At 36.0% G+C, this 20,038-nt stretch overlaps 2 protein-coding genes across 3 annotated transcripts; both read left to right on the plus strand.

Moving 5' to 3' along the window:
• The first annotated feature begins 355 nt into the window (after positions 1–355).
• Positions 356–15,794, plus strand: LOC121410560 (cystine/glutamate transporter-like). 2 transcript variants are annotated; one of them, XM_041602730.1, is made up of 8 exons: positions 363–763; positions 3,995–4,312; positions 5,656–5,781; positions 7,109–7,208; positions 9,689–9,733; positions 11,324–11,447; positions 12,020–12,122; positions 15,714–15,794. In XM_041602730.1, the coding sequence occupies exons 1-7, from the start codon at positions 601–603 to the stop codon at positions 12,068–12,070; spliced, it is 927 nt and encodes a 308-aa protein (XP_041458664.1). In that variant the 5' UTR covers positions 363–600; the 3' UTR covers positions 12,071–12,122; positions 15,714–15,794. The 2 variants fall into 2 exon arrangements, with proteins under 2 accessions (XP_041458662.1, XP_041458664.1); XM_041602728.1 differs by lacking the exons at positions 12,020–12,122; positions 15,714–15,794 and having other exon boundaries at positions 356–763; positions 11,324–11,682.
• Positions 14,188–19,580, plus strand: LOC121411987 (cystine/glutamate transporter-like). The gene is made up of 4 exons (XM_041604898.1): positions 14,188–14,201; positions 15,714–15,810; positions 16,547–16,696; positions 17,749–19,580. The coding sequence occupies exons 1-4, from the start codon at positions 14,188–14,190 to the stop codon at positions 17,929–17,931; spliced, it is 444 nt and encodes a 147-aa protein (XP_041460832.1). The 3' UTR covers positions 17,932–19,580.
• Positions 19,581–20,038: the final 458 nt, after the last annotated feature.

Here is a 20,038-nt window from a genome sequence, read left to right on the forward strand (position 1 = left end):
ACACATCATACACAAATGTTAAATATCAAATAATTATGATTTCATGTACATGTAAGAACACAAGAAAAAAAAAGAAAGCGAGGACATGGCATCATCAGCCCATCTAATGAATTTTCTTAACAGTGTGTTTTTACAAAATATTAACAAGCTTTAAAACTCCACAAATTAGTTATTGTTATCATATTTTAATGATTTTTTTTAGCGTTTTGCACGGTCAAGTCTATATTTAGATGTAGATTGAAATAAACTTTGAGCTACATAATAAGGCCAAAAAAATCTTTAAAATAACAATATTGTTGAAAGTTGCTACGGTCAATTGTTGTGTGATTGTGTTTTTATTTCCCTGATTATCCCTTTAACCATTTCCTCCATAATTCCTATTCACACTTACACCCGTTGATTTGACACCAATGACACCATTAATTTTTAATGTTCACTATTTAGTAGGGAAGTCTGGTATAAAAATGACATGAAGACCTTTATAGATGTATATAATCGACCACATTTGTTACAATCAATAATAAAAATATTAGCTTTCAAACACTGAGGTCTCAGGTCTGTCAGCTACAATTAGTCGATCATTGGTAGAGAACACGAACAATGGCTAGAAATCCTGCATCATCGCAGTCAACATCGTCATCGATCGTTAGTCAAGGCGGTGATAAAGATGGTGTCAAATTGATTCGGCAAATGACTCTAATTGATTGTATTTCGATAGTGATTGGTACTATCATTGGTGGAGGAATTTTCATATCCCCTAAAGGTATGGGTATGTCTGTGTTCAAATGTTTTTATTGAAAGTCTCGACCAAAGTAATGCATCTTATTTAAGGTTTTGATCTGCCTTTGAAGAGTTAAACAGCACACTTGGTCGTCATTGAATCAGTTGAAAAAAAATCATACTTTGCTTATGCGCTGGGGGAGTGGAGACTTCGGGACAATGCTCCCCAATATATTTGCTAATAAGCATAAACCTTGCGATAAGAGTTGTAAAAATTACGGTATATTGTAAAGCATGGGATGAGTCCGCGGTTGGGACGCATCCCGTCAAAAGTGTTATATACAAATTACCGACTACACATTTCAGTTGATAACAACAAAACAACAGAAACAACGAAAATTGCCACATATTGTGTTGCAGGATTTTGATTTTTTTTAAAATAAATTGGAATGACAACAGATTTAATTTCTACCAGGACTTCCAGAAATGGAACCGTGTCTGAATCCTTGCCGATGATTGATTTCTTTACCCCAGGGGCGGATCAAGCCTTTGCCAATAGGAGGGGGTGGATATTTTTTCTCAGCCACACTTTATCCGATCGGTCGCTCGAAGTTGATTTTTGTTTGTTTCTTTGAAGCCAGGGGTAGTCCTTATAGTCATTTCTAAGCTTTATTCTTCTTAATCAAGATAAATAAGGCTATGTAATAATCTAATAGACCTTATATTTCTTTATTTTATGTATTTCGTCCTAAAATTTAAACATTCTGGGCAATCCTAAACGAGATGACTTGTGTATCTAACCAAATAATAAAATTTTAAATTACGTTTTGATCTGATAAGAAAGGGATCTGTTAACGGCTGCTTGACGTTACCCATGAAGACATTACATATGTTAACAATGAAATAATGTGATTGCGAAACACGAGCTAAAAAAATTTGAAATTTCTACCTGGAGGATGGAAATTCTAAGCACTTTTTATAACCGAGAAAAGGCTAGTTATATAATTAAACAATTATTGATGCGAGCGGAAAACGCGAGCGGAAAAAATCGAGATTTACTATAAATGGGACACTCAGTTCATGGTTTGTAAATCATGGAAAGGATGAATAATTGGAAATCTTCCTACATTAATAATGCAAGCGCGAAGCGTGAGTAGAACATTTTTGATATTGTGATCTGAAACTGGATAATTACTTAAATAGATAACAATCTGCGTATCCGAATAAACATGCGCGCGCGTGCTTCATATTTCGACCTATGATTTCGACCTAGAATCTGGGCATTCTAAATACCTTTTATACCTGAGGTGGATATGGATCACAGTTAAAAAAGAGCTGATATGTTTCATTATTATTTCTTTGAGTTTTGACATAGGACAGGGACATTCTTAGAACATTATGTCATCATATGAAAATGGTGACTACCTTCCTATTTCTCTTCCTAAGCGCGAGATGAAACTTGTCGATATTCCATTCTAAAAAAAGGACAATTTGATTATTCAATTAATGTCTAATTTATTAAACTAATAAGCCCAATGAGATAATAATATTATGGCCTGAAAACTGGACATTTAAAGCATTTTTTTAATTATGAATAAGATGCATGAGTTAATGTGATTATTTTCAACAATCAATGCGGGCGCAAATCGCGAGCCGAAATTGTAGATAAACTGTTATGAAATGGTGATTTGTTACAGAATTAACAATGAGATATAGGGGGTGGCGGGGTAAGTTGAGCATATGGGGCAAGTTGAGCCACTACCCCCAGGTCAATAATGAATGAGTCAGACATTATGGTGGTGTCATGCATTGATGACCCATTACATAACCCTTAATCCCACCACATTGTTTTCAACTTTGAAACAAAAGGTATTTTTTAGAGGGAAAAATACAAATTTCAGCAAAAAAAGCAAAAAAGGTGTAAAAGAGATCAGTGCTTTTACCCACACATCTTTAAATATAATAAAGAAATACGAACAATATTGTTAGTCCAGGTATGGATTCTCATTCTTGTCTTTTACATGATGGATACTTAAGAAATGTGTGGATGTAGACATATCGCATTAAGTTCGGAATGAGGTAATTTATGCTAGCGAACATGGGGCAAGTGGTAATTCTTATGGTAATGTATAATAATGATAAAAAATAAAAAGCAATTATATGCAGGCAGAACGAAGCAAATTCACATGACCGTTCTTTTACTTTTAGAGGATGTTAGTGTTTATAAATAATTAGCAATTGAAACGACTTTAGATTAGAAATTGACATGCCAGTTCTTCCCGCGTACTTTTTGTACATAGTTTTTGTGGCTCAACTTAACCCAGAAGGTGGCACAACTTACCCCACAGATGGCGCAAGTTGAGCCATTTGACAAGGTCACAATGACTTTCAGCGTGGGGGTAGAAAGTTATATAGGTGAACAATACTTCCCATGAATGAAATATAAAGGCAAGGTACTTAATACTACAATATTTTTAGTCATATCAAGTCTAACATGCAAAATGCAAAAAAGTGTCACAACTTACCCCGCCTTACCTACATAACTCACAAATCAAAATGCGAGCGCGTAGCGCTGGCTAATACGTTTTTAACAATTTGTAGGGATACTTTGAGAACTTAATGGAATACAGGAAATAATAATACGTACCTGACAAATCCAATTTGGCGAGCGCGCACCGCGAGCAGAAAATTTTAATATTTAGACCATAAAACATAGATTTTCATAGCACTTTTGGAAAATCAATTTGTAAATCAAACAAAGTAATTGAAGTTCGATTTTTGATCTGAAAGTTGTTTTGTATATTGACTTCCGAATTTGATATTTTAAGCTCCATATTGAGCAAGATATGTAAATCACCTAAAAGATAATGCGAGCGCAAAGCACGAGCGAAAATTTGATGACATGAAATATTTCCCCTCATCTGATTTTATTCACTCGTCTTCCTCCTCCTATGTTCCCCTTCTGTTTTCTCCACCTATTTCCCTCATTTTTCTCTTTGTTCTCTCCCCCCTTTTTTTTTTGCTCCGCCAGTGGGGGGGGGGGGGGGGGCAGGGCAGGCCCCTGGGACCCCCTGGATCCTCCGAAGTTAGTTGAATTAATTCTCCCAGTAGAACAGTCTCGAAGTTGCATTGATGTAATTGCAAAGTATTATGCGACCGAAATCATAACATTATACAGTACATTAAACTCAAACAGTCATATATTTTGAAATGCATATCAAGAATTGATAATTGAAAAAACAAAAATCAATTGCTTATTCACTTCAACACGCAGGTGTATTGGTGAATACTGGTAGCACTGGATGGGCGTTGGTGGTATGGGTCTTATGTGGAGTATTCTCTATGTTTGGAGGACTGTGCTATGCTGAGCTTGGGACAACATTTAGAGTATCTGGGGGAGACTTCTCTTTTATCCTGAACGCTTTTGGACCAGTCCCTGCTTTTGTGAGAATATGGACTCGAATAGTGGCTATTCAGACAGGCTCAAGAGCGATCAACTCTGTCTCTTTTGCGTTTTACGTTCTTTTACCCTTTTACATGGGATGTGATGTACCCTTTGCAGTTACCCGACTAGTAGGAGCAGCTCTTCTTCGTAAGTACATGTTCATGTTATCATACTTTCAGGCACACATTCACTTGAGAGCAGACAGGAATGATTAGGAAAGGATGAGGTCGCAAATTGTGTCATTTCAGTTTTCTATCCTCTCTAAGGGATGAAACAAGATCGTTGAATTCATTTCCTCAAGACATTTCTAGCATTTCTGCAGACTGTCCTTATTATATCCTGAGAATCAGTCCAAAAAGTCTTTATTTTTTTGTAATATGATGATAAACATTGTGTTCTAGAATTGCAAAATGGTTAGACGGGCGATCAGGATCGTCGGGAAATAACACATTACTTTGCCCAACAAGCAATTTCAATTTTTCTCATATTTCACATTCAATATGAAAAAAAAAACGCATCGCATGGAAGAAACTTAAAAAGATTCGCTAACTTATATACAACATGCAAGCATCCGAGATTGCGGAAGGGGAAGACTGGAGAATGAATATGAACATGAGAATGAATAACAATACAAAAGAGTTTTAACTTTGATTCCACAGTTTGCTGCAAAATGATTATCTAATTGCAAAATATGGTTTATTTTCCTGGCCTTGTTAACTAATCCCCTTCTAATTGTTTTGACAAATACTGTTGCAAATACCTATTAGTTTTCCAAGAATGTTTTGAATTTAGGTAAATTTCAGTATATTTTCAAATTTTTTATTTGTTAGTATTTTGTTTTGTATTTTGTTGTACAAAAAATAAATTAATAAAAAAAAATAATCGAATCACTTCTACTATCTTCACTTTACTACAATAGATGAATAATTCTAATTCGCTCGCTGCACTTGGTAGTACAAAAATACAGATCGGTTTCTGATTAGATATTGTTTTATGAATGAAGTGATGAATATTGAGATATTTTCAACATTAAGAAAGTGCTGAATATGGCGACGCTTCACCCATGATCCTGGGTCATTTTATTGGCTTGCTTGATTTTGAAGTCCCCCCTAAACACCCCATCAAATTTTATAAAAAAATAATTCGAATTAAATAAAAGCATGGGATATAGCAAGGGTTAATAGGAACCGTTTTTTTTTAAATCTAAAAATTAGCATCATCCGTGACTTAACAGCTGAATTAACAAAAATGAACAAACAAGAAACCAAACACTGTTTTGTATTGTTTATAACATTTTCCTTGAGGTCCAGTTACTATATATATATATATGTTGGTATACATCATGTGGATATCAAAGATTATGTGCAACATGGTAAGGACAGGCCCGTGTAAGCCGGCTGGTTTAACTTTATATACCTATTGACAATGTATAAATATATAGGCTTATAGATATTTGTTATTTCTATTTAAGTTCTCTCTTTATTTTTCAGTCTTGATTGTAATTTTCAACTGTCTTAGCGTCCCATTGACGCGCAAGATCCAAGTTGCAACATCGGCCTGTAAATTATTAGGTCTTATCGCCATTATTGTTGCCGGGGTTTATCAACTTGCTAAAGGTGAGTAATAACTTGTGAAATTTGATACACCATTATCTACGAAATAATATCACCAGTTCCCAAGACAACCAATATTTTATTTTTTAAAAGAAGATAATAGAACATCGCCGATGAATTGTCCGAATTGTTTAATATACAGTGCGTATAAAAAAAAAAGTTTACACTTAGAAAAAATCCTGTAAAATTATACATTTGTAATATCCTGAAAATGTGTCCACATTTTAACATTGGTACAGATACATTGCAGCGCATGACGATACAACTGTCAAAAAATATTATAATTCCGCTGGAGTGAGCACCACTTACTTTTGAAAAGTTAGTGAAAAATGATTTGCGCAGAACTTTTAAATAGTTTTGCGAATAAAAATAGACCTTAATCATGAAGAACAAGTGGAATTTAGCTAGTAAAATTGATTTGAAGATATCTTCTACCTTTTTAAACTTGTTTCCTTGCCAAAAACACTTTGAAGATTGCATTGCGCCCCACCCCACTCTCCTACACACCGAGGCCATCGTGACGATATTTGCTTAACACTGAACTGTGATTACATGAAATGGCTTAGGCTTCTGGACAGTGCTCACTCAAGTGTAACATTCTGTCATAACTTTTAATTTTATTAGACAGTTCAGACCCAAATCAAAGAATATATGTGACAAAATCACCCACATGTTGTAGATTTTTTTAATTGCCACAGCTTTTTCAAAGTGTAATGAACTACGTTTTGTTGTTCTCCTGTGTGAATTTATAATGGTTGGTTGTTAATTTAGTGGATAATGCAAATTTCCATGGAAACGTTTGTTCAAGGCACCGATCTTACTACCCTGTATACTGGGTTCACTCAATTGATTTTATTAATCTAAAAAGAAGAAACATATTTGGAGAATAGGACTTTCGAACTGTTTCAGACTGTGAATTGTGGTTTATTTGGATTTTTTTTTTTTTTTGGGGGGGGGTAAAAACCGTTTAACACAGGAATTTCCTACATGTGTTCCTTATTCATGGTACTTTAAAGTCGTTTCCCAATTAGAGTTCCCAGGGCCGATCAGACTTATATGTTGACTCAACGATTTAACAGAATGTAGCAAAATCCACCATCTTCAGCTGTTTATTGATGAATATCTTTTCAAAGTATCTAACCCTTCTCTATTGCTGAATCTGCTTTGAACGCAGATTCAATGTAATAGTATAATAACTGGAGAGAGAGGGACAGAGAGAGAAATCGAACAATCCGAACACCACATATCTCTTCTTGTCGTTCTTTTTCTTGTCTTAAGTAAAGCATTTGGAAAAGTCATTGTATCTTATCATCTAACTTTTTGTATGAAGGTAATACATCGAATATAGACACTGCTTTTGTTGAAGGATCTATAAAATGGAAGACAATACCTCTAGCTTTCTATTCTGGACTCTACGCTTACTCGGGATGGTAAGTATTTTGAATAAAACGATAAAAACCATTATGATGATGATGATAACAGACGAATTCATAAAGCTTATACATAAAGACCCAAATTTCAAATGTTAAACAACATGGCTTTGTTTCTTGTGGCCACCGCAGGGTTTTAACAGATAAAAAGCAAATTTCGCGAAAATGAATATTTCTTTTTTTTATAAATTCATATGCATTTCCTGGAATCTTCAAGATTGGTTGAAAGAGAAACAGACGATATTAAAACGAGACTGAACTTGAGCAAATTAAGTGACCAAATCAAGAACTTTATTGTTAACAATTACTTATGCGAGCGCAGAGCTCGAGCTGAAATTTGAGCTATTTTGGCCCCAAAAATCCCTTAAATCGTCTTATTGTAATGCAGACTAAAAGTTTGTTCTATGTTCAGCACATCAGCATAATACACTAGATTGAATGCTGAACCAATCCTCCTTTAGATGTAAAAAAAAAACTCAAGCAATTGTATTAATATTTGTTACTCAATAAGTTTTTACCGTATTTTATTCTACCCACACACTCCGTTACTCAAACAATATAATAAACTTAAGAACAACCCTAAAAAATAATAATAATAGCTGGATTTATAAAGCGCTTTTTGCCAGAGGATACAAAGCGATGTTATTTTGGTGACAGCACGCTAGACCAAGGGTCCGCGAGACCGAGGGTCCACGAGACCGAGGGTCCGCGAGACCGAAGGCCCGCGAGACCGACTTTTCCCCCCTTCATCTGTTGCCGCGGTCGAGTGGTTTAAGGCGCCTAGTTGCATCGGCGTAACAGGTGCCTGTTATCAGAGGGGGGGGGGGGGGGGGGGAGCAGTGTAAAAAAAATCCCGGTAACTAAGTCCAGAATTAGTGGCTTTGCTAGGATTTCATTTTAGGCATGTTAGGGGGCGGTGATGAGCACGCGAAGTGTGAGAATTACGTAATAATGAGCGCGCGAAAGGCGATCCGTATTTTAAGGGGAGTTTCCCCCTTCCCGCGCGAAGCATGGAAGCTCTGACGTTTTCTTCGAATTGTTCCTTGTCTGCTCTTGCTCGTCTTAAGTTCTCCTATACCTTTTTATTTTCTCGCTCACGTTTCCCCCCCCCCTTTTTTTTTGGGGGGGTGGCTTTTTTTGGCTACAAAGTTTGTAATCAATTAATACATATAATTGTTCATTTTTGTTATTCATTCATTTATTCAACTTTTGATTTAAAGATTCCTTTTTTCATATCAATTAGTATTATTAGACTGGGAATAGTTTGCAAAAATGATTTTCATAATACTACGACATCGGACACCCCATCCCCTCTCTTACTTTATCGTCTAACGAAATCATACCATAGTATACATAACTTTAACATACAGGACTGTTTATAAAACGTTGTCTGGTATTAGAAAAATATTCATCCATTTATTTGGAGTGTCGGTTAGAATATGAATACGACTCCTACTACAACTACTACTACGACTTCTTCTTCTACAACTGCTGCTGCAGCTGCTGATATCATAAAAAAAATAGTAACAACACCAATAAAAAATGGGTTTTAGTAGAACTCCCCCAGAGGACTACTCCGGAGGGCGACTCCCCCATGATAACTCCCCAATGAAAACTCCCCAGAAGGACCATTTTCCCGAGGACAGGTATTAATGTACGTTCTTTTCTTTAGAATTTTCACCTTCTTGTTCTTCTTATCTGTTTAAATGAAAAAAAAAGATAGGATTGCCCATAATGAAGGTTCAATGTTCCAGGTGTTTGTATATTTCTATATTTCCAGTTTTCTTGTTAAACATTAAATGCACAAGATCATGAAGCAGAATTTTTACCATAAATAAACGTTAAATGAGTAGAGTTAATGATTAAGAAGTGTCAGTGAAATAAGGCATCGTTAGTTTATACTGTAAGTAGCAGAAACACCCCCTCCCTGCACCCCCTAGAGAGACGTTTCGTGCGCGCAGTACGTGTTTCGCACGATTCGCGTGCTCACCACCGCCCCCTTAAATGAATAGCAACGCCATTGATTCTATTTAGTTACAGGGAATTATTTGACCCCCTCCCCAATAACAGGCACCTGTTACGCCGCTGCAACGAGGCGTTTTAAACCACTCGACCGCGGCAACCGATGATGGGAAAAAGTCGGTCTCGCGGGCCTTCGGTCTCGCGGAACCTCGGTCTAGCGGACCCTCGGTCTCGCGGACCCTCGGTCTAGCGGACCTTCGGTCAAGTGGTCGGACACCGTTATTTTTACCCCGGCTTTAGCTCGAGCTACCATCACCGGCGCTCAGTGCATGCAAGGAATTACTCCTGCCGGGTACCCATTTACCTCACCTGGGTCGAGTGCAGCACGGTGCTGAAGGAAAACACGCCATGGCTTTGCACGAAATAGCAGCACTTAACCAAATCTTAATTTATTTGAATCTCATATTTAGTGAAAATACTTTGTAATTATAAACATTTCTAACTAATTTTCTTAACAGGCAATATCTACCTTCGATTTCGGAAGAAATCATCAACCCTGGCAGGTAAGAAAGAAATATTTCAGGCAGGATTTAAGAAGATCATTTCCCTAACTCATAGCAAACAAAGAAGGGTATAATAGCCCTATTGATATATTGTTTCATTCGATGAGTACGACTATAAAATGTCGAAAGTTTGAAAAAAGGTTACTTTCTTAACAAATTCCCCCAAATCGGATATATTCATTTAGTTGGGAATAAACGAAGTGTTTCTATCAAAAGTTAATCGTTGAATAAGATACCTAAAGGTTACTACAGTAATCACTTGCGTATAGATATGGAGTGCGGGGCACTGAACTCCAAAAATTTCCAACGACCAAGAAAAAGTAACAATTGGAAAAAAACAAAATAGTAAATGTGTAAAATATAATATTTTATGCATGCTATGTCAAAATCTATCACAAAATAAAAATAAACAAGTGGAATGCCTCTGGCCGTCTCACCTGCATCACGCGATTCAACATAGCAGCAGTTCTGACTTTGAAAACTACTATAACTCGCACAAGATGTTCAGTAATACTTGGGTTACTCTTATTTCCACGTTTTATGAACTAGACCAATACACTTTACAGAGATAGGATTGTAATTCAACAAATACCCCCAATGTGGCCAAAGTTCATTGACCTCACATGACCTTTGACCTTGATCATGTGACCTGAAACTTGCACAGGATATTCAGTGATACTTGATTACTCTTATGTCCAAGTTTCAAAAGTCAGATCAATAAATTTGCGAAGTTATGATGGTAATTCAACATACCCCCATTATGGCCAAAGTTCATTGACCTTTGACCTTGGTCATGTGACCTAAAATGCGCACAGGATGTTCAGTGATACTTGATTACTCTTATGTCCAAGTTTTATGAACTAGACCAACATACTTATAAAGTTATGATGGAAATTCAACAAATACCCCGAATTCGGCCAAAGTGACCCTAAATGACCTTTGACATTTATCATGTGACCTGAAACTTGCACAGGATGTTCAGTGATACTTGATTACTATTATGTCCAAGTTTCATGAATCAGATCCAAAAACTTTTATAAAGTTTTGATTGTAATTCAACAGATACCCCCAAATCGGCCAAAGTTCATTGACCCCAAATGACCTTTGACCTGTGACGTGAAACTCATGCAGGATGTTTGGTGATACTTGATTAAACTTATGTCCAAGTTTAATGAACTAGGTCCATATATTTTCTAAGTTATGATGACATTTCAAAAACTTAACCTCAGGTTAAAATTTTGATGTTGATTCACCCAACATGGTCTAAGTTCATTGACCATAAATGACCTTTGACCTTGGTCATGTGACATGAAACTCTAATAGGATGTTCAGTAATACTTGATTAACCTTATGGCCAAGTTTCATGAACTAGGTCCATATACTTTCTAAGTTATGATGTCATTTCAAAAACTTAACCTCAGGTTAAGATTTGATATTGACGCCGCCGCCGTCGCCGTCGGAAAAGCGGCGCCTATAGTCTCACTCTGCTACGCAGGTGAGACAAAAATTGTAAAATGTTCCATAATAATAAAGCTGATTTTTAAATATAAATCTCCCCTCTCTTTTATGTCTCTCTGTCTTTGGGTACAGGACGATACCTTTGGCGATTATAATATCCGTCATCATCGTCATCATCATTTACGTTCTCACTAACATTGCTTACTTCACTGTGCTAAACTCGGCTGAAATCATCGCTTCCAACGCAGTTGCTTTGGTTTGTCATTTACAAGATTGTTCTTTCGTGACCGATCTCTTACTTGCTTCTTTTGCTATTTTCTATTTTATCTGCGGATGATATTAATATAGGGCCTACCACAACTACATACACGTTAGTATGAAGACGATGAGAAGAGATAGATATCTATACATACCTCCTGTCTATAATAATTTGCATTATCGCCTGTCGTCATGGCTTGGAGGGCCAAAAGGTTATTTATTGGTTCACATTTAAAAAGTGAATGAATTGATAAACCTTGAAAAAACCTGATAACTAACTATGTAAACACATTAATAGATCAATCAAGTCATTGATGTCATTTACTTAAAAGATTACTCACTCAATGTAACTGTAAATACAGAAAAGGAGAAGTCTAAAATGCAGTGGATTGAATGCAATATGCTTTATCAAGAAACAAAATTGCGACGGTTGGTTTGATATCCTGTAAATCAACTCGATATTCTTGATTTTGTGTTCCCTGAATAAGAACTGGATTAAATCTCTTTCCTTCCATCATCAAAGCGTTCTGACAATGACCTCTAGTCACAATTTTATTTTGTATTCCTCAGGACTTTGGTCAACGTGTTTTGGAAGCTGGTCATGGATTCTTAGTGTTGTAGTTGCCATCTCTATAGCAGGCAATTTGAACGGCGGTGCAATCACTTTTGCCAGGTATGAACGAGAAGGCCTCAAATTGGAAACTGTTCTTTGAATCGGTAGTATGCATGGTTTTACAAATTATTTATTTTTATTTACTATAGGTTTTCCGTCCAATTTCGTCAAAATTTCAACCGATTTAATGATGTAATAGTTCAATTTGCAACTAATTCGAAGGACCTAGGAGATCAACATTTAAATATCCAAATACTTTATTTAATTTAATCATATTGGCACGCGATTTCATGGTTATTTCATTTAAATAAGTATAAAGATCGATCAAATTCAAATAGCCGAAAAGGTGTTTTCAAATTCGCAACGGTACCCTTCTTGCGAAGGTTTAGGAATTCAAAATCATTAATATGCGATCACTTATAGGATATGCACAGTGTTTTTCGTTTTTTTATTTTTTATTTTACTTCATTTGAATGATTATGGAAATGGGATTTACTTCTTAATTGGATGTTTACCATTATACTGAAATGTATCATCCATCTGAAAAACCATCATCGGAACAACAACTCGTTTTTCCACTTTCATAACTATAGATCGTGGTCAATACCATCTCTTCCCCACAACGATATAATTTACAATAATATGAAATGAAAAAAGAACAAGATGAAAAAAAAAAATACCTACCATTGGCACAGATCATCCACCCACTCACTGGCGGATCCAGGGGGAGGGGACACACCCGGCTCGTGTCCGTGCCCCCCCCCCCTTTTAGAGCCACAATTAAAAAAAAATCGTGGACCGTCCCTTATTCTTTGGTTAAAAACCTTCTGTTTTGCTCGTCAAATTCCTAGGGAAAATGCCCCCCTTTTTTTTAAATCCTTGATCCGCCCCTGCACCCACTCATTAATCACTAAAAGAATAACCGTTCACAACCATATCCTATAAGTGTTACATGAATTGCGTCTTTATCAAACATAGTGGAATAAAATTATTCTAACTGAAAGAACAGAAAAAAAGATAGGGTAAAGTTTGGAGAAAAAAAATTGTATAACGTTATAAAAGAAAAATGAACACAGAAACCTGTTATCTGAATTTGGACGTTTAAAGTGCAAATATGTGTGCCGATTAATGAAATTGAAAATGGTATTTTGGGTGAAATTAAACGATTAGTTCATCGTTGCGAAATAAAAATGACAACTTTTGGCCATTAATTTGAACGAATTTCTCCCTAAATTGAATTTCTACCAAATTCAAAGGAATGAAATATAACGGAATTAAATGATGAATAAATGAAAATGAACCATGTGTGCAGAGGGTTGACAAAATATTTCGAATTTGAAAGTCCTTTCATTAATTTAAATGCAACCCTGATGAAATTGGACGGGAAAACCTATAGTATATTGCCTTATTGGTAAGATGATATCACCAAAAAACTGTTCACATTAATTGCCCCCCCCCCCCGAGAAACAAAATAGCCATCAAACTAGACTGACAAATTTCGGTCAGGGATATGCACCGCTGACACTTCGTGGCGACCGCGGCATCCCCTTAGTCAATGTTTAGGAGGACCCCCCCAAAAAAAATATATATATCTAAAAATTGATCACCCTACCAACAATCTTAGTTCTCATACTCACGCCGGGAAAGTACACTTTCATATCAGGGCGCATGCAGTCCCGGAGGGGGGGGGGGTATTTTTTTTCAAGGTTGCGCTACAATAGCTGCAAGAAAAGATTAAGTTCAGAATACAGAGGCGGATCCAAGGGGGCGAGGGGCCCAGGCCCCCCTCCCTATTGGCGGAGCAAAAAATAAAAAAAAGGGGAAAGAAAGAAAAGAAGGGGAAAGAAAGGAGGAAAAAAGAAGAGAAACAATGAGAGGAGTAAGACGAGCAAATAAAATTAGGTCAGGGGAAGACTTGGAAAATAATCTTTGTAAATAATAAATTTTCGCTCGCGCTCGCATTGCTTGTTTTGATGGGATACAAACATGTATCTTGCTCAATAGGCTGATATGTAGCTTTAAATATAAAGTTTTGAAGTCAATAAACAAAACTTATCTAGCTCGGATATCGAGCTTTCATTTTTTTTGTATGATTTACCAATCGATTTTTTAAGTGCTCTGTAAAATGTCTGTTTTAAGGTATTGATATCAACATTTTGCAGCTTGCGCTATACGTTCGCATTATTTGATTTGCCAAGTAGGCCTCAGTGCATATTGTCTTTGTGTATTCCATAAGATTATCAAAATATCCCTTTTCAGATGTCTGATTGTAAAAAATGAAGGCCCTATGAGCTAGCGCTGTGCGCTCGCATTTTGATGGTGATTTATGTATAGGCCTACCTATGTAGTAATTCTATAACAAACTACAGTTAAATCCCTCATTTATGACAGTTTATACAAAATTACGGCTCGTGATTTGCGCTCGCATTATTTTTTAAAAATATATCAACCCATGAATCCCATTCATGATTACGAAAGTGCTTAACTGAATGACCAGTTTTCAGGCCTCAATGTCAACAAATTTCATGCACTCATTAGGCTTATTTGATTAATAAATATAATAATACAATTTTTATGAATTCCTAATAATTAAATTGTCCCTTTTTCGGAAAGGAATATCGACAAGTTTCATATCGCGCTTAGGAAGAGGAATAGAGTCATCATTTTCATATGATGACAAAATATGCTTAGGCCTAGAAAGTCTCAATCCTAGGTCAAAATGATATTATATTAGCTCGCGCTTCGCGCTCGCATTATTGATTTTCATAATGAAAAATAAAATGAATTCAGAATGCCCAGATTCTGTCTAACTCTAAAACACGCGCAAGCATTTTTATTGAGATAGGCAGCTTGATCTTTATTCAAAATGTGCTAAAATTATCCAGTTTCGGATCAGAATATCAAAACTTTTCTGCTCACGTTTTGCGCTCGCATTATTGATGTAGGAAGATACCAAATTATACCCAACCTCTTTCATGACTTACAAAACATGAACAGAGTGTCCCGTTTTTAGTTTTGAAATCTCATTTTTTCCGCTCGCATCATTCAATTATTGAAATATGTATTGTCTTAATGGCTAACTGCAAAACGTTCTTAACAGGTTCCTTTTCGAAAAGACCAGAACGCATTAGCTTGAGCAGAAATTATCTAGTAACATACGCATCTTGTTCAGATTCACAAACATTGCCTAGAATGTTCGATTTTCAGGAAAAAATACATGTACAAGTTTCACAATTGTTTAGCTCGCACTCACATTATTTAAATAGTGCTTATGAAATTATTACACATCTATGTTGTTTATAAAAATAAAGCTAAGGAATGACTGTTAGGACAAGGCATTTTGCCGCCCCCCCCGAAAAAAAATCACGACCAAGAAAAAAAAGAGAAAAGGAAAGGGATAAGGGTGAAATATAATATCATTTTGCAAATATTATGTCAAAATCTATCATGAACTTATATTTTTGTAATGTCAAAATTTTTGCTCGATCGCAACTTATTAATTTTTACGTGGTACGTCATATCGACGGCCCCCCAAAAAAATTGTTGGCTCACATTACACTGGGACACCCCCTTCAAACAAACAAAGAAACAAAAATCAACTTTGAGCGGTGGTACATAAGATCGTTTGTTTTATGTTATTATTTTTTGCAGAGTGCTGCTCGTAGCATCACGTGAAGGCCAAGTTCCCGAAGTCCTGTCAATGGTACACATAAATCAGAAGACACCACTTCCAGCCGCAGCAGGCCTGGTAAGTCAAGATAATATAGATGGTACACAAAAGATAGATTAGCAGTTCTTCTTTTTGTTGGTGCAGAAATGCTGTAAAATCAGGATTTCTCAAATATCAGCAGAACCCCTAGTAATAGTAATTAACAGTTCTCAAATATTGATCAGCAGAACCCCCTTCTGTTGCAGGTCTGGTAAGTCAGGATCATATCTAACAGTAAAAGAAGTTCAGCAGAACCCTTCTGTTGAAGTCGGGATCTGATTACGGTACACAAAGTTCGGCAGAACGTCCTTCTGTTGCAGGTCTGGTAAGTCAGAGTCATATTTAATGGTACACAAAGTTATGCAGAACCCCCTTCTGTTGCTGGTCTGGTAAGTCAGGATCATATTCAATGGTACACAAAGTTATGCAGAACCCCCTTCTGTTGCTGGTCTGGTAAGTCAGGATCATATTCAATGGTACACAAAGTTATGCAGAACCCCCTTCAGTTGCTGGTTTGGTAAGTCAGGATCATATTCAATGGTACACAAAGTTATGCAGAACCCCCTTCAGTTGCTGGTTTGGTAAGTCAGGATCATATGTAACGGTACACAAATTCAGCAAAACGTCCTTCTGTTGCAGGTCTGGTAAGTCAGATCATATCAATGGTACATATCAGTACATAAAAAATAGTATAAAGCATACTTATTTAAAACCAAATTCTTGATATTTGAAAATCGACTGCAGTATAGGTATTTTATCAGCTATTTATTTGCAGTTACCTATCGCCATCATAATGATGGTAAGTGGAGATGTGAGTAGTTTGATCAACTACATAGGATTTTCCGGCTGGTTCTTCACCGCTTTAGCCTGTGCAGTCATCCCGTATTACAGATGGAAGTATCCTTACCTGAAACGACCCATTAAGGTAAAATAATTGTATAAATGCATTAAGTATAGACTGATAAAAACTCTATTGGATTAGTGTGTGTGGGTGTGTTTGGATATGTTTTTGTGGGGATTGAGCGCGTGTGTTGCCAGTGATTGACATTACTTTACTCTTCATCCTACATCATTTCTTATTCAAAATTATTTTACAGTTAAATCAAATTCAGTGTTATTCCTAGTTTGCTATTTTGTCAATGTATCATTTTGTTATCACTAAAGGAGGAAAAACATGACAATAAAATAAAAAATAATCTCAAAGCCCAATAATATATCATACACATTTGCTCTCTTACAAATTAACATTCTTGGAACAAAGATCCAAGACCTAATTCGAGATATAATTATATATTCTGCTTCTCTTCATTGATCTCTTCTACATTTATACTACTACTACTACGACTATTACTACTACTACTACTTACTGCTGCTGATACTACTACTACTACTACTACTACTACTACTACTACTGCTGCTACTACTACTACTACTACTACTGCAACTACTACTACTACTTCTACTACTACTACTACTACTACTTCTGCTACTACTACTACTACTACTACTGCAACTACTACTTCTACTACTACTACTACTACTACTTCTGCTGCTGCTACTTCTACTACTACTACTACTTCTGCTGCTGCTACTTCTACTACTACTACTACTTCTTCTTCTGCTGCTGCTGCTACTACTACTGCTTCTACTACAATCGCTACTGCCACCACTACCACTACTACGACTAGCCTACCACCACCACTTCTACTACTACTGCTTCTTCTTGTTCTTTTTCTTATCACCTCACAATCTGCTTGCCTTTTCTCATATTTAATTAATACTTTTTCTGCTTTACCTTTCATTATCTCCCTTGTTATCTTTTCATATTTTACACGGGAACTTTTTCTACAATTTATTTTCCTTTCATTTTCTACTCCATCTAATTCAACCATTTGTCTTTTTATCTCTTGCCTCTGCTGGATATTCATAATCATATCCCTTGTGTATATTTGAGAGGTCCTATTAATATCACAACAGGTTCCTCTTGTGATACCAATTATCTTCGTATGCTGTGCATTGTTCCTGATTGGTATGTCAATCTACAGCAGTCCTGTAGATTGTGGAATAGGTTTAGCCATTACTCTTCTAGGGATACCAGTCTACTATGTGGGCGTGGCTTGGAAGAATAAACCCAATTGGTTCATCAATGGAATGGGTTAGTAAAATTTTCAGCCTGACTTTGTGGAGAGAGTGGGACTATGTTTGTAATGGGCTGAAAAGTGAGAGAACAAATATGAAGGAGGTTTATGGAACTGGGTATTTGTAATCATCAACATAATTTTTGCCAATTAGTCCAATCGCCACTTTGTCCACTCTTATTACCATTCCATCTTAAAGCCTACAGGGCCAAGGACATATGGTCTAATAAACACTTCGTCTAGTTTCTTTTTATCAGTGTTCCATTTGGTCAAACTGCAGTTGGTCCACTATTACTTTGTCTAAACCTTTATGGCCAACAGTCATTTGGTCCAAATGCCATCTCGTCTAATCGCCAATATATCTGAACGCTATCTCGGCCAATCACCATTTCATCTACTATTTGTTTTGCCTACTATACTGGCACTAGCTCTCTATGGTGCATATGTGTATAGTTTATTGCAGAATTTTGGTTCCTTCACACTTTCACACATTTATGCATAGGCGGATCAGATCGTTTTACTACCCCCTTACCCTAATTTTTATGTGTGAAGTGGATTTCCAGTAAACATAAATGAACAAAAAGGGAAAGGAGATGGGACAGATTGGTAAGGGGGGGGGGGGGGGTGGTAGCCTTAATCGCAGTATTTTATTTTTTATCATCTTCAGTAATTTTCCAGGTATAATCAATAAGTCATCTTGCTCCCCTCCTCGGTTAATGCAAAGTATTTGAAGATGAAATTGCTATTGGAACGATTGGATATTAGACTAAATGGCTATTGGACATTTGGAAATTGGACTAAATGGTAATTAGACAATTTTTGGTTGTTAGACTAACTAATATCCTAAAGTTTGATAGACAAAATGATAATAAGATGAAATGGAAATTAGATGAATTGATAAGTACACAAAGTGGATATTGCACCAAAGTATTTGAAGATGAAATTGCTATTGGAACGATTGGATATTAGACTAAATGTCAATTGGACATTTGGAAATTGGACTAAATGGTTATTAGACAGTTTGGTTGTTAGACAAACTGATAACCTGATGTTTGATGGACAAATTGATAATTAGACGAAACAGAAATTACATGAATTGATAAGTACACAAAGTGGATGTTGCACCAACTGAAATTAGCCGACATAGCTATTGGACCAAATGAACGTTGGATGAACCAATTAATGGACAATTTGGCAATATACAATGATTTGAACAAAATTATTGTAAACAAAATAGTTAAGAAGGATGATAAACAAAATGAAGGTAGACCATGTGATGAGAAGACGGGATGGTAGAAGATGAATTGGCAATAACCCTTAACTAGTTACTCCTCCCTATTTTGCAATCTTCCACAAAGGTGTTACAATCTGACTGAGAGTATCACAATTAAGATAACTTGAAATGTTACTAACAAAAAGTATTATATTGAATATGAAAAAAATGATTTATCCATCATCAAATATAAATGCACACTTCATCAACTTGATTGATACATGTCAAGTATACCCCCCCCATTTTCTTTTCTGAGATGAATAGAGAAAAGTTTACCACACATAATTTCCTCTAAAATAGATGTAAAGTCCTCAAAAGAAAAACTGAAAATGAGATTAAGCGATGATTTATCACAACTTAATCACAAATACAATAGACAAATGACCTACAAATGTAAAGCTTAGAATCTCCTCTTTCATCTGATATTACTTAGATTATTCCTCGTTGTGGGACGCACTGTATATTGTATTCAATGTATTATCAGATCTATGACAATAAATAAAGTTTCATACAAGAATATATGTTAACGATTCCCTCATTTGCAAAACCCTCATGTTTTGCATCATAATGTTTTATAAAATCAAGCCAAATTTGTTTGATAAGTGATTAATGATAAAGGTGTTCGTGGTATTTGCTCAGATTTCTCTATTATGTTAAAGTAATTTTTTAATCTTTTGAATGTCTTTGTTTTCCAGATAACCTGACAGTTTTCTTGCAGCAGATGTTGATGGTTGTTCCACAGGACGATAATGATGAGATGAAGGAAAAAATTCAGTTTACGGCTAAATAAATACAAACTTACACAACTGTTTCAGAGACGAAAGTTTGGAGATTTAACCAGTGTTAAAGTAGTAAC

The sequence above is a fragment of the Lytechinus variegatus genome, chromosome 3 (genome assembly GCF_018143015.1).
Source record: "Lytechinus variegatus isolate NC3 chromosome 3, Lvar_3.0, whole genome shotgun sequence".
Taxonomy (NCBI): domain Eukaryota; kingdom Metazoa; phylum Echinodermata; class Echinoidea; order Temnopleuroida; family Toxopneustidae; genus Lytechinus; species Lytechinus variegatus.